Here is a 22,914-nt window from a genome sequence, read left to right as displayed (position 1 = left end):
AAATGCAGAGTCTTGTGCTGCTGGGCCCGCCAGGACAGTGTGCCCTGGGACAGGAACGAGTGATTGGAGCACATTTGAATGTTGGAGAACCTCAGCTTTAGATCTTTCCCCAGTGGCCCACATGGACTCATTCCATGACCAGGGGCAGGGCCAGCCTTAGATGAAGCAGTTTGGAGATGGAGAGGATTTCTGTCCTGGGTCCAGTGAATCCAAGCCTGGAGGATTCCCATGTGGACACAGACAAGCTCCATGTTTAGGGCTGCAGGTTTCCCCATGAAAGACACGGCGACCTGGACTATACTCAAGGACTCGTGGTCAGGGACTTCCAGTGCAAGACCCAGAGGAGCATCATGTGCCCAGGTGAGGGGGCTCCCCACTTAAATTATAATTGACAGAAGATCCAACTCCAGTTGGCTGAAGCAAAACGGAGTGTTCCAGCTGGAATAACAATAACTGAAAAGTCTACGGGGCAATCATGCCTGTAAGACCTTTGACCCATGCCTGACCCTTCATGGATTATCTGGGTCAAAGGCTCCTGATTTGGAAGAGTAAGCTGAGGATGTGGATAACACTTCTCTTTTCAGTCTCCTTCAGATGGGAGGCCATCAGGTCACCTCCAAGGGGCAACCCTTCTGATGAGCCTCATTCCCAGAGTTCATGAGCCACACCTGCTGGTAGCCACCAAACTGGACAGCACGGACAGGGCATCTGCATCAGGACAGTACTGCCTGAGGTGACAGACATGGCAGGATGGGTGGGGTGAGGGTGTGTCTGTCACCATGGTCCCTGCCCCAGGGTGGTCAGAAAGGATTTCCCTTCAGTGTGGGGGAGGGGGCCTAGTCACATCCAAGGCAGTGTGGTCTGTCTCGGGTAGGAGGGACCACGCTTAGCTGTGGCGAACTTCGATCTAGGGGTTTCCCATAGTTGTCATGCCCGAGGGGTCCATCTGCATGTGTTCTGAGGTCCTGGTGAAGTTTGAATGGTGGCTGAAGGCTGGTTCACCTTTGGGGAAGTTCTGAGAGTTTCTGGTGTGCATGGCTCACCTGGGATTTGTCTTCTGAAACTGTTCTGAAGCCCTGTTCTGAGTGCCACCCTAGGAAGCCCACTCTCCTGTGGAAGGACATTGTGTTCATGCCACAAGAGTTCATAAAGCCTGGGGGTCACTAGGACTATCCTCAGTCTGATGATTCCTGAAGAGGACTCAGCTGATAGTCATACTCATGGCCACAACTCATTACAATGAAATGTCACAGAACAAAATCAGCAAAGGAATAAGGCATATGGGGATCCCTGGGTGGCGCAGTGGTTTAGCGCCTGCCTTTGACCCAGGGCGTGATCCTGGAGACCCGGGATCGAATCCCACGTCGGGCTCCCGGTGCATGGGGCCTGCTTCTCCCTCTGCCTATGTCTCTGCCTCTCTCTCTCTCACTGTGTGCCTATCATAAAAAAAAAAAAAGAAAGAAAGAAAAAAAGGAATAAGGCATATGGGGTGAAGTACGTGGGAGACCAGCACCAGTTTCCAGAGTCCTCTCTCTATGGAACCACATAGGCCATATTAAGTCAGCCAGCACTGAGGTGTGACAATGCGTGTGGAATGTTCTCTACAAGGGAGACTCATGAGAGACCCAGTCATTGCCCAGAGTTTGTACTGGGGCCTAGTCCTGTAGATACCCTTGGCCTGGAATGCACAAAATTAGAGACTCCCAGAACAAAAGCGGGTGTTTAACTGAAACCACATCAAAAAGTCACCTTATCATATGGTTCCACTTCTAGGAAACTTCCAGAATGGGTTAATCCATGCAGGCAGAAAGCAGACTGGAGGCTGCCAAGGGCAGGGTTGCTGAATATGGGGAACACATGCTTAATGGGGAGGGGGTATCCTTTTGTGGTGATGTAAAAATCTCAGATCTAGGTCAGGGTGATGGTCACATAGCACTGTGAGTGTACTAGATGCCACTGGGTTGTTACTTTTAAAGGGTTGCTGGTCACTCTGATGTTTATCAGTCCAGTTCCTCAGCTCCTAATAGGTCAAAAAGACACTGGTCTTTCAATTAGGAGATAATAGGCCTCTTGCTCTTATTCATTGTGATCTCCAGTGCTCTGGATTGAAAAAAAAAAAAAAAAATATATATATATAGCCTCTCCCAGAGCCAGCCCATTCTCAGAGATAGTGAAGATCAACCCATCTGGAGCTGATACTTCCAGCCACCAAGCCACAACGTCCCCTGCCCTAAGTCATCCCAGGGCCATGTACCAGGCCATTGGGGATCAGCCCTGGAATCATCCAGATTGACCAGACCTGAGCTGTGCTCTTCCTTGCTTTTTCTATGGAAACTGGACTTGGCTTTCCTGCCCTCAGTTGACACTGGGACCTCCTCGGGACCAGCCCTATGTGAGGTGGCATGTCCTCTTCTCTCATGAAATGTAAGAAATAAATCCTTCCTCAGTGGCATTACCCTCTCTGTGCTGGCATTTGGTCACCTTCATAAATTCCAATCCCGAAGGTACAAGTGGAGACTCTTCCTCTAGGGTGTTCAGAGGGATCACAGCCCTACCAGCACCTGGATTTTGGGTTTCCCTGCTCTAGAACTGTGGCAGACAGTAAATTTCAGTTGTTTTCAGCCCCCTGGGTTTGTGGCAGCCCCAGGAGTCTCATACGGCGGGCACACCATGCTACGTCCCTTGGCACAGATTTCTTCTCTCTCTTTGCGAGCCCAGGTTGGATTTGATCGGGTGGGTGTCATCGGTGTCTGAGAGCTCATGAAATGCAAAACTACCTCTAAGCTTGGTTGAAACTATGCAGGGCTGATTTGGACACAAATCCGAGCTGCAATCCCCCCAGCAGCACATGGGTGGGGCTGGAGCAGGTCCCACAGTGGCTCTGGCTGGGCTGATGGACAAGGAAGCTTAGCACGATGTCCTGATGCCTGGTTTTGGTGTGCACCTGGTGGGGGCTCTGAGTTCCAGTCTTTCATGAGGAAGGACTGGGGCATTGCTTAGCCCCAGTCTTTGCTTAGCCCCTTAGCTGGGGCATTGCTCTGACAAGGGGTCCCCAGTTCTGAGATGTGAGGGAGCTGGGTTGCTGCTGCAACTCCCATCCTTGAGTCAGCCTCGTGGGTTTGGGTTTTACCACCTTATCTCTCCTGTAGCTATTTTTATTATCACATTTATCCTTTTAAAAAAAGTTTTATTGAAGGACTCCTGGCTTGCTCAGTTGGTGGAGTGTTTGACTCTTGATCTCGGGGTTGTGAGTTCAAGCCCCATCTTGGGTAGAGATGGCTTAAAAATAGAATCTTAAAAAAATAAAGTTTTCTTGAGATATAATTCACATACTGTACAATTTACTCATTTAATGTATGCAATTAAATGATTTTTTAGTATATTCCCAAATACGCACAACTATCGCCAATTTTTAGAAAATTTATATCACCTCAGAAGCCCATACCCATTAGCTATCAGTTGCTCCCATCCACCCATTCTTCAGCAACTGCATTCTTCATCCTGTCTCTCTGAATTTAACTACTCTAGGTACCTCATATAAGTGGAATCATTTGGTATTTGTCCTTTTCTTGCTGGCTGAGTGCCCTTGGTATAATATCTTCAAGCTTCATCCATGTTGTAGTGTGTGTCAGAATTTTCTTCTAAGGCCAAGTAATATTCCATTGTGTGGATGTGCCACATTTTGTTTATTCATCTGTCAGGAGACACTTGGATTATTTCTACCTTTGGGTTATTTGGAATAATTCTGTTATGAACATTTGTGGACACATTTTCATTACTCTTGGGTGGATATCTGGAGTGGAATTGCCAGGTCAGAGGGTAATTCTTCAGCTTTTTGGAGCCGTCGGACTGTTTTGTTTCTTTTGCACTGATTCTTCTACCTTAGTTGAAAGTGGCAAACTGGAAGGGTGGATAGAAGGATGACTCTGAGCAGGGCCCATGCTCCAATGGCTGAAATTTAGGTTTGCAACCCCTGACCTCACTGATAATATTGCTGCATTGAACCACTGGGATAAGAAATTCAGAAAACCTACATGTCGATAGGATTTTCTCTCCCATCCCCTGGTCTCAGTGACATCAGAGGGGACTCATCTTAGTGATTTATCACTAAGGGCGTGAACTGAAATCTATGGCTTCTGACCATAAAGCTTCAACATTGGCTTGCCCACTGAGCCACCTGTGGCAGGGCCAGAAATGGCAGCATGGTGGGAAGTATGGGGTAAGATGCTGAAGCTCTGCCCCTTGTTTGGTGTTTGTGTCTTGCCTCTCTGAACCTTAGATTTGGGATCATGGTATCTCCTTAAGACGTGAGGATCCCACAAGGAAGAAAGTGCATGATCATTTTCATGTGCATTCAGAGCATGACGCTCACAAAACTCAGATGGTTTTCATTAAGGGGGCTACACCCATTGCGGGCACTCAAGCAACGCTTTGGGTCTAGAGTGAGACCAGTAATCTCAACTGTGATGCCTTCCAGCCACTGGGGGGTCCTACTGAGTTAGGTCTTCTCTGTGTAGTTAGAATGGCACCAAAGCTTGCAAGGAATCAGTTTGAAAACCTCAGTGAGAATGGATTCATTAACGTCTCCCTCACTTGAGGTATTAACATGCTTTTCTGACTGAGGAATGAGGTGGTAAATTAAACCAGTATCAGCCAGGAATTCTTTGGCTGGGATGAATATAAAACCCACCTCCACCTGGCTTAAACAACACGGGAGCGTCATGGGCTTTGGCCAACTTCAAAGTCCAAAGTGAATGTGCTCAGGTAAGGTTTGATCCAGGAGCTCAACAGTATCACCAAGATACGTCTTGCTTCCATTAGTTTTTGAAGTATTGATTCATCTAAGACTGAGTCCCTGTATTAGTTTCCTAGGGCTGCTGTAACAAAGTACCACAAACTTGGTGGCTTAAAACAAGAGAAATTTATGCTGTTGATTCTGGAAGCCAGAGGTCCAAAGTCAACATGTAGGCAGAGCAGTCCTCCTTCCAAAGGCTCTACGGGACACTCCTTTCTTGCCTCTTCCAGCTTTTGGTGGCTTCCACTGTTCTTTGGCTCATGGCCACATCACCTCCTTCTCAGTCTCTATCCTCATGTGGCCTTGTCTCTCTGTGGCCCTTCCTCTTGTAAGGATACCAGTGGTTGGATTTAGGGCTCACCCTATTCCTGGAATAATGTCATCTCAATCCTTTAATTATTTCCAAACAAGGCCACATTCTGTGTTTCTGGATGAGCATGAATTCTGGGCACTGTTTAAACCACTACTGTCCCTAGCAGCTCGAGGTGGCTGCGCCAATGACAGCTCCATGCATTTTTTTGCTCGTGACCAGCAGGAAGGAGAAAACATCTTTGCCCCTTAGTAGAGGTCCTGAGATTCACTGTGCTTTGCCCAGCTTAGGTCAGGCCCATTTCTGAACCAATCACAATGGCTAGAGATGGGAATGCTGTTCAGCCAAACTGGGCCACATAGTCTTTGCCTAGAATGGGGGATGGGATGTAAGGAGGATGCAGAACTACATGCGTCCCCGAGAGATGGCAGGGCTGTTGGGGAGGTGAAGGGTGGATCTCAGAAGAGAGAGACGTTCACGGTCACCAGCAGTGCCAACAGCTTTTATCAAGTAACCCAGTGTGCACGAAGGGCAAGGGACATAGTGGCCATTTCGGTCATGGTGGCACAAGCTGGAGAGCTACTTCTTTCAAGAGTGCTGTACTTCCCAGCCTCCCGGGGAGTCCCCTTGGCAGAGAGATCTCTGCTGGTTGCTCAGATCTCAGTGGATCTACCCTGCCTGGGATCGCATCAGAAGGCTTGTTTATTTCAAGGCGGCTTTGGAAAGCTCCTCCAGAAGAGGTCTGCAGGCCATTCAGTGGCACCCTGGGGGTGGGGCTCTAGTGGAGGCAGGGGGTGCATCCACGTTCATGTTTTATAAAGTAGGATAGGTTGTATAAAGTAGGTGTCTAAGTCAGTTTTCTTAGAGTACTATCTTTTCAACATCAGGCGTCTGCATGTCACCTGCTTGGGTTTTTGTAGAGCAGCTACAAGATGCCCACCCAAGCTCCCAGCTGCCTGCACCAGGATTCTCCTGACCCACTAATTTCAATCCACACCCCTTAAACCTTTCACCCATAACTGTGAGTGGACAACCAGTATCACATGCCAGGAATGAAAGTTTGCTGTAAGAGTAAATGCAGCAAAAACTTTGCACTTTTTTGATAGCATTGTCTACCCCCGGGTGCAAAGCTGGAGTCTTGCTCTGCCTGGAAGAGGAGACAGGGAGATGTAGGGTGTTAAAGCCACGTCCTCATTGAGGTGACCAGGAGGATCAATAGACTCAAAATGGAAACCCTGGTCTCTCTGTTGGATAGAGATCCAGCCCTGATCACTCCCCACCGCACCTCACCCCTGCCAACCCACAGTGGACATGTAGCATGAGTGAGCAAAATAAACTTGTATTCAGCCACTGAGGTTTGACACTTAACTGTGTCATCACAGCATTTATCTGGTCCACCCTGACATGCTTAGTTATCTGCTGGCAGGATGCGAGGCCTTAGCCAATTCAGTGTTCCCACCTCGTTCAGTTATATTGCACTGCAAATTTTTTGCTATGGATGTGTGCCATGCATTTCCCTTTAAATAGCTCACTTTTTAACTTAAATCTATTTATTTATTTAAGTAACTAAAATGCAGGGCCCAAACTCACAACCTGAGATCAAGACCTGAACTGAGATCAAGAGTGGGATGTTGGGATCCCTGGGTGGCGCAGCGGTTTGGCGCCTGCCTTTGGCCCAGGGCACAATCCTGGAGACCCGGGATCGAATCCCACATCGGGCTCCCGGTGCATGGAGCCTGCTTCTCCCTCTGCCTCTCTCTCTCTCTCTCTCTGTGACTATCATAAATAAATTTAAAAAAAATATTTTAAAAAGAGTGGGATGCTTAACTGAGCCACTCAGGTGCCCCTAATCAATTAATTTTTTTAAGATTTATTTAAGAGCAAGCATGAGTGGGGGGAGGGGCAGAGAGAATCCCGAGCAGACTCCCTGCTGAGTGTGAAGCCCAATGTGGGGCTCAGGACCCTGAGGTCATGACCTGAGCCAAAATCAAGAGTCAAGCACTTAACTGAGCCACTTAGGTGCCCCTAAATAGGTTTAAGGACTTTCTACTATTGCCATGAGTGGGACACTAGTATTTCTTGTTAGTAAAGGAAGAAGGGGGAGAAAGGAACTAAACTAAATACCATGAGGAAGGTAATATTCATTTCTAGCTACTGTGATTGCCTGAGCCTGAGGCAATGTCTTTGTAACTAAAGAGCGAACGACAGTGTCCATGCTTCCTCCTCAGTCAGGATCACCTTAGAACGAAGTGTTGTCCGATGATACATTTGTGGACCTGATGAAGTTGATGAAGTTGTATGGCTCCCGGGTGTCCATGCCCCACCCACACTTTGGTAAGGCAGATATAATCATCCCCTCTCATGGGCTAGTTTTCATCGTTATAGCCCTCCTCCTCCAGAATGTGAGCACTTGGCAGGAACAGGGGCCTCTGTGTGCCCAGCACCTGGCCAGGTATGTGGCACCAGGCTGAAAGAACCAACCAGTGCTTACAGACTCAAAACTTTAATCAGAGAACCACCACACACACACATAAAGGCATTTCCACACTGGCCCACAGCAACACAGGTTGGTAGTTACAGAGTCTGCCCCCCACGATGGCTGCCAACTTTCTGCAAGGCCTCTGGCCTCTATCTGTGGTATCAAAACTCTTGTTGAACACACTCATTGGTTCGGAGCTCCTGCCTCTGTGCTGCCCCTACAGTACAGAACAGGCCTGTTGCCCACACTACACAGCAATCTGAGGGCAGGGACCACGTGCAGGGAGTTCAGTATTTTGGCCATTTGGAAACCAATATGCTCCCCACTGTGGCGTAAGCCTAGTGCTCAGCCGATCTGTTCCCAGTTACAACAACAAAACCAACCAGCAGAAATTAAGGTACAAGGCTTAAAAAGCGCAAGAACACATACTCCTAAGCATTTTAGCACCAGAAATATGAAAGATATCAGGAGAGTTAGTGTCTTCAGGAGATTCTGTTTGTGCTTCAGGAAACGTGACTGGTCACTTGGTGGGTGTGAAACCCAGAGCTGAGCAGGCGCCATCAAGAGAGAACTGATCGTGCGGTTCCATGAGGGGTCTCCGCTGTAGAACAGGCTCGGCCAAAGGTGAAGAGTTGACTTAAGGGCACCAACAGGAAGAATGGTGTCCTCCCTGGGCTCTCCAGCAATCCTCCACAGTCCCAGAACTTGCTGTGACATGAAGGAATGGGGCATTTTAAAATGTCACTTGTAGGGCAGCCCTTATGGCTCAGTGGTTTAGCGCCGCCTACAGCCCAGGGTGTGATCCTGGAGACCCAGGATTGAGTCCCACGTCGGGCTCCCTGCATGGAGCCTGCTTCTCCCTCTGCCTGTGTCTCTGCCTCTCTCTCTCTCTCTCTCTCATGTGTATTCTCATGAATAAAGAAATAAGATCTTTTAAAAAAATAAAATAAAATGTCACTTGTAAACGAACAGTACTTCTCTGTGGAAATGGAAACATCCATTTCCCTTTGATTCCAGAAGGTTCAAGGCAAGGGTGTGGCTTACTGTGTTGGTATTCCCTATCCTGGAGTCTGCCAAAGTGCCTGGTGAGTGGCTGGGACAAAAGGTACATAAGGAACATTCTAGCAGTCACTTCCACATAACCACAATCTTCACCATCAAGCATATCATCTGTGAACCGTGTAGCAATATATAATGCAGCTTTCCCAACTGAATCCCACTGCTTCTAGTACCATTAACTTCCACAGCAAACTGGCTCTCATACCGTATAACCAACTTTAAATGAGGGAAGGGGATTATGGGAAGAAGTAGCATGTGTATGTGGGAGAATGTCCTTTTGAGTGAGGTTTTGGCAGTTAGGAGTGGAAAGTTCCTGCTATTTGGTGTTAATCTTGCTTCTGTGGGTTAATTAAGAAAATATGACACAGCGGAGGGGAAGGAAAAGGCTAGATTCTTCTTGAAGAACAAGAGAGCAAGGTGCTGGATTTGAGGAACCATATTTAGCCAGGGGCATTTTGGAGAAAACTTTAAAAATGAGAGCTATGCAGGGCACGTGGCTGGCTGTCAGTTGAGCACCTGCCTCTTGGTTTCAGTTCGGGTTGTGATCTTAAGGTCATGAGATAAAGCCCTGCATCAGGCTCTGGCTCCACACACAGTCTGCTTCAGATTCTCTTTCCCTCTCCCACTCACTTTCTCTCAAAGAAAATCTTTTTTAAAAAAACTATTTAAAAAATGAAAGTGACACAGAGGCGCCTAGCTGGCTCAGTCAGAAGAGCATGTGACTCTTGGTCTTCGCATGGTGAGTTGGAGCCTCACATTGGGTATAGATTTTACTTAAAAGTCTTTTTAAAGAAAAATGAGGGGCACCTGAGTGACTCAGTCAGTTGGGCATCTACCTTCAGCTCAGGTCATGCTCTCAGGGTCCTGGGATTGAGCCCCATGTCGGGCTACCTGTTCAGTGAGGAGTCTGCTTCTTCCTCACTCTCTCTGCCCCTCACCCCTGCTCATGCTCTCTTTTGCTCTCTCAAATAAACAAATAAAATCTTTAATAAGAAATGAAAGTCACCACATAGTACTAGCAAGAACATTAACTGCAATAGAGGATTACTAATTCTTCCCTTTTAAGTATATTTGTTGTATCTCACGAGTATTTGTAGCTCACATTTGGTGCGTACATACTGTGTGCTGGGCACTCAGTTCTAAGTGCTTCTTTATATCTATTTATCCTCACAGCAGCCTTCTGAGGTAGGTAATCATCTTGTACCCATTTTACAGATAAGGATGCAGAGGCCCTAGGAGGTCCCATGACTCTCCCTGGATCACTCAGGTAGCACATGTCAGAGCCGAGATTTAACTCAGCTGACTAGCTCGTATCTACCTCTGAATTCCCATGTCACATGGCTTCTCAACGACTGTGTTTTCATAAAACTTATGTGCAAGTTTTCTTACCATTTTTTAGGGATAAGGAGTGTATTTATTTGGGGGGAAGGAGCTTACAATGTGACAATTTCAACTTTAAGACTCTCAACAATTTCAACTTTAGATGAACCATGTTCAAATGTCTCGGACTTTGCTGCCACTCAGGAGCAGATAGTATTGCTACTTGTTACTTCTACTTAACTCCTTATTACCTCTAACTATGAACTTGTCGATTTCTGCTGAGACCTACAGCAAAGGGCTGACAAGGTTGACATTGCTACAGTTTTTCTTGGGTGTGAATTCTCTGGTGTTGACTGAGATGGGCGCTGAGCCCAAAGGCTTTCCCACACACCCTGCAGACATAAGGTTTCTCCCCAGTGTGAATTCTCTCATGCTGCATCAGATTTGCTTTCTGAGCAAAGGCTTTCCCACATTCAGCACATACATAAGGCTTCTCCCCAGTGTGAATTCTCTGGTGAACAGAAAGGCACGAGCTTTGGCTGAAGGCTTTCCCACATTCCTGACAAACATAAGGCCTCTCCCCGGTGTGAACTCGCTGGTGAACAGAAAGGCACGAGCTCTGGGTGAAGGCTTTCCCACATTCCTGACAAACATAAGGCTTTTCTCCGGTATGAACTCTCTGGTGTTGAATGAGTTGAGCACCCACGCTGAAGGTTTTCCCACAGTCACTGCATTTGTGAGGTTTCTCACCGGTGTGACCTCTCTGATGCTTAGAAAGGCATGAGCTCTGACGAAATGACTTTCCACATTCATTACACTCAAAGAACTTCTTTCCAGCATGAATTCTCCGATGCTGAGTAAGGCAGTTACTATGGGCAAAGGATTTGTCACATATATTACACTGAAAGAGTTTCTCTGCAGTGTGAATTAATTGATGTTCTGAGAGATGTGCACTTTGGCTGAAAGTCTTTCCACATTCATTACATTTAAAAGGGTGTTCGCTCTGGTGGATAGACTGATGTTTAGTGAGGGAAGTACTGTGAACAAAGGCCTTCCCACAGTCCCCACATTCATATGGCCTCACCCCAGAGTGGATGCTCTGATGGCGAATGAGCTGTGTACTTTGGCTAAAGGCTTTTCCACACTGCTTACACTCGAAGGGCTTCACCCTGGTGTGAACCCTCTCATGCTGAGCCAGGTATTTGTTGCAGCTAAAGGTTTTCTCGCATTTGTTACACTTAAAGTGCTTCTCACTGATCCTCAGTTGCTCACTCTGCTCTGAGTCCTGATTCAAGATCCTCCCGCTCTCACTAAGTCCTTGTTTTTCTCTGGTGTGAACAGTCTGGTGGCAATTTAGTGTGGAGCTGCAGATGAAGCGCTCACCACACTCCTGGCATTCATAAGGGGTCTCCACAGTGTGCATTTTCTGGTGCTGGACGAGGTGTTCATTGTGGCTGAAAGTTTCCTTGCATTTGGTACAGCTGTAGGGCTTTTCTATGGCATGGATAGACTGGTGTCGAATCAGGTGGGAGGGCCGGCTAAAACTCTTGATGCATTTGTGACATTTGTAGGGCCGATAGCCAGTGTGAATCCTCTGATGTTCATTAAGGTGAGTATTCCGGTAGAAGGCTTTCCCACACTCATTGCATTTGTAAGGCTTCTCTCCACTGTGAACCCGCTGGTGGATCTTTAGGGTTGAGATATTCCTGAAGGGTTTCCCACACTGATCACATTTGTAAGGCTTTTCTCCAGTGTGAACAGACTGGTGTTTGATAAGCAGCAAGCTCTGCCTGAAAGCCTTCCTGCATTCCTGATGCTCAGAGGGAGGGTCTGTGGAATGGATTTTCTGGTGTTGGAGGAGGTATTTCCTGAGGTTGAAGGTCACCTTGCATTTGGCACATTCGTAGAGCTTCTGGGTATGGGTCTTCTGATGCTGAGTAAGATGAAAGGTTTGGCTGAAACTCTTGCCACACTCATTACATCTGTGGGACTGACCACCCGTATGGGTTTTCTGGTGCTCAGCAGGCTGTAGGCCGACAACCAACAGCTGGTCACTATCTTGATTCTTACATGGTTTTTCCCTGGTGTGAATTTTCTGATGCTGTATGAGGTGCATGTTCTGAGCGAAAGTTTTCCCGCACTTGGCACACACAAAGGATCTGTAGCCTGTGTGAGTTGTCAGAGGCGCCAAGAGGCAAGAACTCTGGCTGAAACCTTCCTTGTACTCTTGACACACACTGGGTTTCTCTCTAGTATGAAGAATCCAGTGCTGGATAAGATGGTAACTCTGGCTGAAGCTCTTCCCACATTCACTACATTTATACAATTTCTCCCCCTCCTGGATGCCCTCTTGCTGGTTCTGATCTAAGACACAGCCAAGGTCACTCTCATGTTCCTGAGATGTAGCCAGTGCAGGGCTCTTTTCAGAAAGATTGTACATCCCAGAATCCTCTCCTGTGGAAAAGAGGAACTCTGGCCCAAGGTCTGTTTTGAGTTCATGACTCCTGCATTCTTTAGGACTCTCCTTGTTGGTAACAATGTCAGACCTCAGAAGATTTTCTGAATCTCCTAGCAGACTATCTAACCAACTCTCACCTACACAGGCTTTCCCCCAACTGGAATTCTGAAGGTCATCCTTGGACAATGTCTCTGTGACCTCTTGGGAGAGTCCTTCTAAGTAGTCTTCTGCCAGAGGACAGGTCTTGGCCCCAGCTGTGCCTGCAAGAGAAGGAAAGTATGGATGTCTCCCGTTCCCCAGGATAAAATACCAGGAGCTGCAGGATGACAACACAGACAAGAGGGAGAACGGGTGATGGCTCATTAGTAAGCTTGTCCCTCAAGGGGGTGGAGGAGGAGGGGCCAAAGTGGTGATCCAGCTGGAACTGGCATCACAAAGAGCCCATTTCCAGGGCAGTTAAGTGGGAACTGGGCAGCCACACAGGTTCTGCAGGGATGATGAGCCTCTCAACAGATACTCTCTACCATCACCCCCACCAGCTACATATAGCCCACTTCCTGGAGAAGGGCAATGTTCCACATGGAAAGAGAGATAAATGATAATAATTCAGTATGGTTATTATCACTGGAGGACATATTTAGGTAGTAGAGGCACGGCTACACATGCTTGGAAACAAAGAGTATGTTGTTGAGGTGCCAGGACTCTGGACTGGTCACCTATGCACAAACACTGGTGAACCTCACAGGAGGCTACAGAGGGTTCATGTTCCTGAGCTCTAAAGGGATGGTGGAGGCCAAGATGGAGCCATGCAGCCACTGCTATGTGGTCTCTCATTCAGGGGGCCTTCTCGTGTTCATGATCTGACCCTGAGAAAAGCCTCCTGTGCCCCAAAGGCAGTCCCTGCCTCTGCCTTCTCCCACTGGGTACATCTCAACCAGTGTGACACCCTCATTGCCTAACCTGCTTTCCCTGGAGGAACCGTGGCCTAGGAGAGACCAGAACAAACATTCTTGGCTACATTTCAGCCTGGGTTTGAGTTATTCACAGATGTAGCCATCTGTTGTCCCCTGTGGGATGACCTGTACAAAGAGGGGTAAGAGAGACCAGGGATTTACAGTATTCAAGGGGTACAAGGCAGGAAGGTGGAGAGATGGACCCAAGGCATGGAAGGCCACCTCCTGTTCAGTGTGAAAGGACTGAAGAGGGGACAGAGGAAAGGCACCTAAACAGCTGCCTGCCAGACACAGACGCAGACAGAGACAAGACAGCCCAGCAGAGGAAGGGTCCCAACCCCTGCCAGGACAAGGGAACAGAAGCCAGCACATAGAAGAATGAAGCTCATCAGGTCCAGGGTCAAGATGTCTGGGTAAATGTTCTGGGTCTGGATGGAAGTTCCAAAGATAGACGGCACACAAAGGGCCATGTCCTACAAGCCCACTGCCCGCCCCCCTCCCTGCCCACTCACCAGGGCACTCTGATTCTGGGCTTGCTCCCACCAGCACCTCCAGCTTTTCCCCGCCATCCGGACAAGAGGTCAGTTTGGGTTTGGAGGGGTCTGCAGGTAGAGAAGAGCACTGTCACCAACCAGGACATGGAGGGCCAGCCAGCTGCTTATCCAATGCTTTATTCATCGTACTCCTCCTGAGGGCCAGATGCTGCACTGGACAATTCTGAGGACACCTTCCCTGCAGGGTTCTCAGTCCCATGAGGAGAGGGACCCAGGCAGTCACAATCCAGGGTGATCAGAGCTGAGACAGCCAGGGCTGGGGACATAAAGGACTTATAACAGCTCTTGAGGAATGAGCAATTCGCCAGGTAGAGAGGATCACACTTACCCTGCCATCCGTGGCTCACGCATTTACGCAGGGAGCCCATCTGACCCTAGGCCTCCCCGGCTGGGCCCTGTCATAGAGCATGCCGAGCTCCCACAGCCCAATCAGCCCTGTACCCTGCCCTCTGTGAACTGCTCAAGGAAGGGAGCAGAGTCATAATACCGGAGACTCTGTGCTACAATGGAGGAAAAGTGCCCCTCTGACTTGAAAATGAAAAGACCATGAGCCAAGCAATGCAGATGCCTCTAAAGCTGAAAAAGGGCAAAGAAACACTCTTCCCTGGAGCCATCAGAAGGAACGAGCCCTGCCAACATCCTGATTTTAGACCAGTTAGACCTGTTCCACACTTCTGATCTCCACAACTATATGAGAATAAGCACATTGTTTGAAGCTGCTGTGCCGGTGGCATTTGTAACAGCAGCCATAGGAAGCTAACACGCTACTCGGATATATATACACACATAGGTATGCTGCTGATATGCTGCACACGTACACACACATGTGCAGGGAATCAAGGGAAACGTACATTTACTTTGAGCTGTAGTTTAAAAATAGAAAAGACACAGAGGGCTGAGCCTCCCAAAACTGCTTCTATAATACACACTGAGCAGAGTTAAGAAAAAATCTGTGAGGCTGGCCCTTGGCTGGTGTCTGGGAACCTGGATCTGAGGAAATGTCAGCATTTCTGAGCCAAGAAGAGGAGCCCCCTGTGCCTCAATAGTTATGCTGCACACCTGCTTTCCTGCTGGGAGTCTAGAATTCTGGTAAGTTCCCAGCAGAGTGCGCCTATGTGACTGGTCCCCAATAAAAACTATGGGTGCTGAGTCTCTAATGAGTGTTGTCACCTCGTTACATATCCTGTGTGACTCCACAGGGAGACAGCTCTGGAAGGTGGCCTGGTTTCCCCTCTGCTGCCCATGCTGTGTCCTTTCTCCATAATATGTCCTGGCCACGAATATGAATATATGCTGAGTCCTACAAGTCCTCCTCATAAGACACCAAACACAGAGTGCTTCTGGGGACCTCAACATAGCAGAGAAGGTGACGTCCCCTCTTTGGGCCTTGATTTCAGAAGGGCCAACAAAACAGGGAGTCAGACTTCCTTGTGGGGTGACTGCAGCTTTGAAGAACAGGTCTAAGCGCTGACCCAGCGTGAGACCTGGCTCCTGGCTCAGCTACTCCTTCGTTTACTGAGCCACCGCTTGTACCATCTGTTCCTAACACTGGGGATTTACTGGGGAGCAGCACCAATGCAAAGCCCCCGTCCTCAGGGAGCCCCCCTCCCAGCCTCAGGAGACTGAGTATCAAATGAGCAGTTAGAAAGTGCAGGGGTGGTGGGCGAGCTGGGCAGGAGACAGAGGAGGCTGTGCTCACAGGCTGTCCTGGGGGCAGGGAGGGGACAAGGCTTCTAGGCAGAGGAGGGGAAGGCAAACCGAAGACTCTGAGTGTCAGCTCTACAAGGACAAAGAGGAAAGTGCTGAGGCCAGAGCAGCAGGTGGAAGGTAATGGGAGTTTCTTAACGTTGGCTCTCCTGATATTTGGGGTTGGATAATCCCCTTTGGAAGGGGCTATCCTTTCGTTCCAAGATGTGTGGCTGCAACCCTGGGCTTCACCCACAAGATGCCAGGCGCATGCCCCCACTGCCAAGGGCTGACAATCAGAAGGCATCACCGGTGTCCCCGAGGTGTGAGCACTGCTGGGCCACACATCCTGCTGGTTTCTCTGGCATTCAGGAGCCATTGCTCTGCTCACTGCCCGGGTTGGAGAGGACACTCACTCAGCAGGAAAAGGTTCTGGTAGTTGTCCAGTGCTGTGTCCCAGAACAGGTCCCCCTGGTCCAGCCCCAGATGCTCCCAGTCCTCCAAGGTGAAGTCCATGGCTACATCCCTGAGGATTACAAGTTCCTAAAACATAACACACTGTCAGTGACACTGGGACTGGGGTCAGGGAGGGACCCAATGACTCATTCCATGCACCTCTGCTCTCAATGTACCAGCCTTTTGACAAAAATCATCTCCTGGGAACCCTGAGACATAAGAGACCGGGCATCCCCATTTTCTTTTTTTTTAAGATTTTATTTATTTATTTGACAGAGAGAGAGAGCGTGCACATAAGCAGGGGGACCAGCAGAGGGAGAGGGAGAAGAAGACTGCCCTCTGGGCAAGGAGCCTGACCTGGGGCTTGATCTCAGGACCATGACTTGAGTCGAAGGCAGACAGACGCTCAACTGACTGAGCCACCCAGGCACCCCAGCATCCCCATATTTTATAGGTAAGACATGGAGTCTTGGAGAGGGGACATGAAGTCCCCTCAGGGTCACACAGGCAGGACATCTCTCTGTTCCCGAAATCTGCTTATTGTGGCTTTTGCTTTTGAGTGTTCATTCAAGATTTTAAGTTTTTATTATGAAGCTTTTCAAACACGTACAGAAGTAGAGATTTACACGTAACAGACCGCCATGTATCCATCACCCAACTTCAACCCCTATTAACCCTGGTCTATTTTGTTCATTAAAAGTTTTTGTGGGGGCAGGAGGACAAAATATTTCAAAAGTCCAGGCAGCATCTGATTTCACCTGTAAATACTTCAATACTTACCACAGAACTCCTTAATCACTGAATACCTAGACCAAATTCAAAGTATGGATGCAGATTCGTTTGACAATTAAATGGTGTTTTGTTTTGTTTTTTCCCTTTTTTTTAATTGTGGAAAGAAAAAAAAGAAAGAAAATGCCACTTCATCCAGGGACATTAAACACTATTCATCTTGCCAAACTGAAACTGTCCCCTTGAAACACTGTCTCCCCTCCATTCCTGTCCTAGCCCCTGGTACCACCAGTCTACTTTTGTCTCTGACTCTGTGATTTGACCACTCTAGGTTCAACAGTATGTTTTTATGGCTGGCTTGTTTGAATCAGAATCCAAAGAGGTCTATGCCCTGCACTGGGCTGACATGGTATGAAGGTTTTTCGAGTTTTGGGGTTTTTAAGGATTTTTATTTATTTGAGAGAGAGCACAAGCAGAGGGGAGACAGAGAGGGAAAAGCAGACTCCCCACTGAGCAGGGAGCCCAACACAGGGCTCCATCCCAAGACCCCAGGATCATGATCTGAACCAAAGGCAGACACTTCACCAGTAGAGCCACCCGGACACCCCAATATGAATATTTTTAATCTAACCCATGACTACTACCTCATATGACAAAAGGGACTTTACAGGTGTGGCAAGCTAAGGATCCTGAGATGGGGAGGTTCTCCCCTAACTGTCATGACCAATCTTTTTTTTTTTTAATTATTTATTTATTTATGATAGTCACACAGAGAGAGAGAGAGAGAGAGGCAGAGACACAGGCAGAGGGAGAAGCAGGCTCCATGCACCGGGAGCCCGACTTGGGATTCGATCCCGGGTCTCCAGGATCACGCCCTGGGCCAAAGGCAGGCGCCAAACCGCTGCGCCACCCAGGGATCCCTTTTTTTTTTTTTTTTTAAGATTTTATTTATTTATTCATAAGAGACACAGAGAGAGAGGTAGAGACATAGGCAGAGGGAGAAGCAGGCTTCCTTGCTGAGCAGGGAGCCTAATGTAGGATTCAATGCCAGGACCCCAGGATCACAACCTGAGCTGAAGGCAAACTCAGCCACTGAGCCACCCAGGTGTCCCTGAATATCCTTATAAGAGGCATAAGGAGTCAGAGGGAGGAGGCAATGTGATGGCAGAAATAGGTCAGAAGGATGTGACCACAAGTCAAGAAACACAGGCACTTCTAGAAGCTACAAGAGGTATGGAACGGATTTTACCCCACAGCCTCCAAAAGGAAGGTGCCCTGATGACACCTTGACCTCAGATTTCTAGCCTCCATCAGCTGATTCCCCAGCATGTAGATACAGCACCTAGAACAAAGCTTACCACAGGAGGCCCGGGGGGCGGGGAGGGGGTATGCAGTTCTGGCAGCTGTTTCGGGATAAGGATGGAGATAATAGGTAGTGTGGCTGAGAGATGAGGGTGGTAAACTGGGTCTGGAACACACTGTGTGAACTGGCAGATCAAGCCAGCACCTCCTCTGGCCTTTTTGGTTATGTGCTCTACTGAATCATGAGCCGAGCATCCTGTTAGTTCGGTTGAAACTGCTGCTGTCCATACCTTGTCAGAAGGGGTTAGCCAAAGAGGTTTTTTTCAGCAGGAGCCAGATCAGAGTCCCAAGAAGCTTCCTTTCCTGGACTCCTCAACTTTCCTGGACAGCACCCCTGGAAACAGTTGTGGATGGTGTGGGAAGACTCTGGATTTGATCTGTAAGGCACTGGGGAATTACAGAGAGTTTTATACTGGACACTGACAAGGTCAGAGCATGCATTCATTAATTCAACAGTCATTTCTCCTGTGTGCCAGACCCCTCTAGGGATGCTGGAGGCACAGAGGCAGCAGACTCAGTCCCTGGCCTGGAGGAGACATTCAAGGATGCTGGTAGGGAGCATAAGGAGACAAGTCTGTAACAGAGTGGTATCTGGGGCTGCGGCGAAAGGGCGTGAAAACATTGCCTTGGGAGTCAGGGGAAGCTTCCTGGTCCAGTGAGATATTCAAGTTGGGTCATTAAGGATAAGAAGAAATTAACCAGAGGCGCCTAGGTAGCTGAGTCGGCTAGGTGTCTGCCTTCAGCTCAGGTCATGATCTCGGGGTCCTGGGATCGAGCCCCACCTGCTTCCCCCACTCTCTTTGCCCCTCCTCTACCCCATGCTTTCTCGCTCTTCTCTCAAATCTTTAAAAAAAAGAAGAAGAAGAAAAAAGAAGATATTTACCAGGTAGAGGAAGGTTTTCATTCATCACTCAAGCAACACTTTAAGAACTCCTATGTAAAAAAAAAAAAAAGAACTCCTATGTACCAGGCCTGTGAAAGTTCCTGGGGGCCCAGATGTGAGTCACAATCAGTACCTGTACCCAAAAAGCACCTTGTCTGGTGAGGCTAACAGGGCAGGAACAACACATCCAGGTGATCTGTGCTATGGTGGAGGCAGCAGGGGGTGCTGTGGGAGAGCAGAGCAGGGAAGTGCAGACTGCTCAGAGAAGGTGGAGGGATTGAGCTGGGTCTTAAAGGCTGTGTAAGCCTTAATAGCCAGGAATGGCAGGTAGGGTATTCTGGCCAGGGGGTGGAACCTGAGCAAAGGCTATGAATTTGGAAAGCACAGTGTAACATCTTACCACCAGGCCAAGAAGGGAAGTTTTGGTTGTGTCTAGAAACAGAGAAGATGCTGTGGAAGGGGGTGGGACTCAGATCATACAGGATTGTGCTGAGAAATGTGGATTTTATCCTATAAGCAGTTAAGGATTCCCGGAAGGGTCCTGAGCAGGGGAGCGACAGTATAATGAGAGGATCACCAGAAGACAACGAGCCCAGAATAAAGGCAGGCCAATCTCCCTCTGCCTGTGTTTCTGCTTCTCTGTGTGTGTGTGTGTCTCTCATGAATAAATAAATAAAATCTTAAAAAAAAAAGGGGGGGGGGAGGGACACCTGGGTGGCTCTGGTTGAGCATCTGCCTTTGGCTCAGTGCGTGATCCCAGAGTCCCAGGATCAAATCCCACATTGGGCTCCCTGTGTGGAGCCTGCTTCCCCATCTGCCTTTCTCTGTCTCTCATGAATAAATAAATAAAATCTTTAAAAAATAAAAAATAAATAAAATAAAGGCAGGCCAGCTGTGCAGGCTCTGGGGATGATCGAGCAGGAGAGAGGGGCCCTTAACTCACCTCGGTCATAGCCGACTAGGGCCCAGCAGCTGACGGTCTCATTTAAGCTCCTTCTCCTTCTCTCCACATTCCCGGCTGGCAGGGCTGCAGGGGGGACAAGGGAGCTGGGGCAAAGTCTCCCTTCGGCCAAGGGCAGACTCCCTGGCCATCCTGGAGGAGCCCCCAAAACGTCAGGAAGTAGGAAGATCAGGCAGGACGCAAGTCTCCCTGCAGGAATCACAGTAACAATTTGGTATTTATTGAAACTACCCCAGCCCCTCCTTTACACTGTGCTTCAGAGCCTACAAGTATCTTCAGAACCGTTCTTGGGACTTGTTATAGGCAGTAGATACATGTTTGGAAGAGGTGGCATTTAAGGTCCCGAGACCTTCTGTTCTGCTCAATACTACAGCACAGTAGATACTTTTCAAGGTTTGCTGACAGAACATAATGTCTAATTGTACCCTTGGAATGATGCTTCTGGGATTTCTGATACCATCTCTAGGATCTGAGTCCAGGCGAGTTGGCCTCCAACACTTTCTATTTCTACAACAGCAAGATTTCTCCAACTTTTTTTTAAACCATGACCCACAGCAACAAAGACAGTATATACTGTTACTACTCATTCACACATGTAACTAAACAAAGCTTCATGAAATAACACTAAATCATACAAAGTAGGATGTACCAGGATCTTTTCTATTCTAATTTGTTTTACTCCATTAAAAAAAAAAATATGGCCACTGCCCACTGAATTATTTTCATGACCCATAATATACAAAACACAGTGCCATACAGCTTTTCACAGATCAGTAGCCATTGCCATATCTATGGAGTCATGAAAACACTCCCATCACAAAGCATCAGGATGACCTAATGACAGGTCCATAATGCTTAAGCCTCTGGGGCCAGATGTGTCTTGAAACTCAGAAATTAAAAAAAAAGAAACTCAGAAATTTTCAGATTTTTAAAATGGTGAGATACCATATATACATTATATTTCATTAAAATCACCATGCAGTGTGGGATTGGCAGCATTTTGTAACTGAACACCTCGATACTTCTAGAGTGAAGGATATAAATATTCATTCTAGGTAGGATAATTGAAGGTTATAACTCTTAGCAGTTCTAGTCAGGTTTGGACACCAAATTTATGGAAAAAAAAAAAGCTTCCGCTTTCTAGATTTTGATAAGACAATGTGGTAGACTTGTAAGTGCTAACATTTACTCAATAGTGATTTTCCTCACATGACTGAGTATAATTTGGTCCACATATTCCCCCCATAGGGCTGGAAGATAGGAGGTTTTAAAAGAAAATTACTTTAAGTAGTTCCAAACTTGAAAGTTGGGAAATTTTGCTTAAAATTTCAATTTCCAGTTAATGAAAAATCCTAGGATTTGGCCCACTGAGCTGTTAGTGCCAATTTAAAGCTAACACTCCCTCCCCCTTAGATGGGCAAGTGCTCCCTGATGCCCCACAGCCCTTCCCAGGTGGGTTCTCTCCTTTACCTTATCTGCCTGACTCTCAGAGACATCTGAGTTTGAGACCTCTGTCTACAGTTTTCACATCACATTCTGTCCATATCTATACACACTAAGACCTAGGACAGAAGAAACTGGAGTCCCACTGTGAAGCTCAAGTCCACCCAGCCTGTCATAATGACCTGAGCCAAACAATTACAGGACTGAAAAATCTTGGGCCCTGCAGTGGGGAAGTCTTGCTTCTTCTAAGCATGGGTCCACGGCCAGATCATTCACACTCTCTGAGCCTGGTTCCCACATGTACAAAGCGAAACAAATGAGACAGATCCACAGTCCCATATCTGTAATTCTAAAAACAAAAACAAAAAAGCTCTGAAAGCCAGAACTTTATTCATAAACTGACAGTAAAGCTGGACTGAACGAACTGCCACAGTCTATGTACAGTGTGACTATTTATTCACATACAGTAATAGATTTCCAAGAACTGCCCCAGATCCCTCTGAGGTGTTGCCTAACTATGAAATAAGGAGCCTATTAACTTCCCAAACTCCGAAAAATTGTGATTCCCTTGATGCTCCTGGTGCCGAGGGAGCCGATAAAAGCGAGGAGCTGCACTAGGCGCTGCTGCGGACTTCACAGGAAGAAAAGCAGCAGACAAGAGGCGCTCAGACGCGAAATACTTGGACCTCCTGAAGAACTCCCATCCATCCATCCATCCATTCATTCATTCATCCCTCGTCATCTGCCCGTCTCAACTTCGGCCTCAGACTCCTCTCTAAAAGGTGAAATAAAATATCACCGCTCCTTTCACGGGCTCCGGTGAGGACTGTAAACCGTTTCTGCGAGAGCTCGGCCCAGAACAGGCTCGGAACAGAGACACTTCAACCCCACCCAGACACCCACCGCCCAAGACAGCGCGCCCTTTGCCGAAATCGCCCCGTGAGCATTCCGTCACCCCTCGCGAAGGACCGAGCCGCCAAACCCTCGGAGTACTCAAGAGATCCCCAGCCTCGGCATCTCCTCACCTGAAGACTGCCGTCCGCCGGGTTAACAGACGCGACTCCAGCCCCGAGGGAGACGCAGACCCAACTCCTCACACTCGCGCCTCTTAATCACTTCCGGCGCCGCGCGAATTTCCTCAAGCTACTCCACCCAGGAGCCTCCGCGCCAGCCGGCGACTTCGTTTCCCAGAAGACTGTGCGGGCTCCTTCCCTTGAGTTCCTATCTCCGCCAGCTTCTTCGGCCTTAGAGGTTCCGCTGAGCACTCTGGGAAATAGAGTAGACACAAACTCGGGACCAGGTGGCGTGTGGGTATTGTAGTCCAGTTTTTTACCCTGTTGAACAACAACCTAATCAGCATGCCCAACCTGAAAGAGACGGAGGGTTGCCATGGAAACGCGTTGAGAAGGAAGTTCCTGAAAAGACGCTTGGAAGTAAGGGGCGGGGTTGAGGCGGGAAAATGATAA

General features: G+C 48.1%; 2 protein-coding genes across 5 annotated transcripts in view; one reads left to right on the top strand and one right to left on the bottom strand.

Annotated features, from left to right (window-relative positions):
• Positions 1-7,592: 7,592 nt before the first annotated feature.
• Positions 7,593-22,877, bottom strand: ZNF473 (zinc finger protein 473). Of its 4 annotated transcripts, XM_026014157.2 has the most exons (7): positions 22,474-22,877; positions 19,988-20,194; positions 19,045-19,094; positions 18,392-18,548; positions 16,031-16,157; positions 13,887-13,976; positions 7,593-12,681 (listed from the first exon to the last, which is right to left on the bottom strand). In XM_026014157.2, exons 5-7 carry the CDS (start codon positions 16,128-16,130, stop codon positions 10,280-10,282), a joined length of 2,592 nt encoding a protein of 863 aa, XP_025869942.1. In that variant the 5' UTR covers positions 16,131-16,157; positions 18,392-18,548; positions 19,045-19,094; positions 19,988-20,194; positions 22,474-22,877; the 3' UTR covers positions 7,593-10,279. The 4 variants fall into 4 exon arrangements, with proteins under 4 accessions (XP_025869942.1, XP_025869940.1, XP_025869941.1 ...); XM_026014155.2 differs by lacking the exon at positions 18,392-18,548; XM_026014156.2 differs by lacking the exons at positions 18,392-18,548; positions 19,045-19,094.
• VRK3 (VRK serine/threonine kinase 3) overlaps positions 22,799-22,914 on the top strand; it is a 36,540-nt gene continuing 36,424 nt past the window's right edge. Inside the window, exon 1 of the mRNA XM_026014162.2 lies at positions 22,799-22,881. The gene's annotated coding sequence lies outside the window, so the exon portion shown is untranslated. The remainder of the gene's footprint in view (positions 22,882-22,914) is intronic.

Source organism: Vulpes vulpes, chromosome 1 (assembly GCF_048418805.1).
Source record: "Vulpes vulpes isolate BD-2025 chromosome 1, VulVul3, whole genome shotgun sequence".
Lineage (NCBI taxonomy): Eukaryota > Metazoa > Chordata > Mammalia > Carnivora > Canidae > Vulpes > Vulpes vulpes.
This window is presented reverse-complemented; position numbering and strand designations above follow the sequence as displayed.

Coding starts and splice junctions, on each gene's coding strand:
- ZNF473 (XM_026014155.2), bottom strand. CDS start 19,065: ATGAAAACCTTCCTCTACCTG. Junction 13,977..16,030: donor CCAGAACCTTTTCCTGCTGA/GTGAGTGTCCTC, acceptor CTCTACCTGCAG/ACCCCTCCAAACCCAAACTG. Junction 12,682..13,886: donor CCCAGAATCAGAGTGCCCTG/GTGAGTGGGCAG, acceptor CTTCTCTTGCAG/GCACAGCTGGGGCCAAGACC.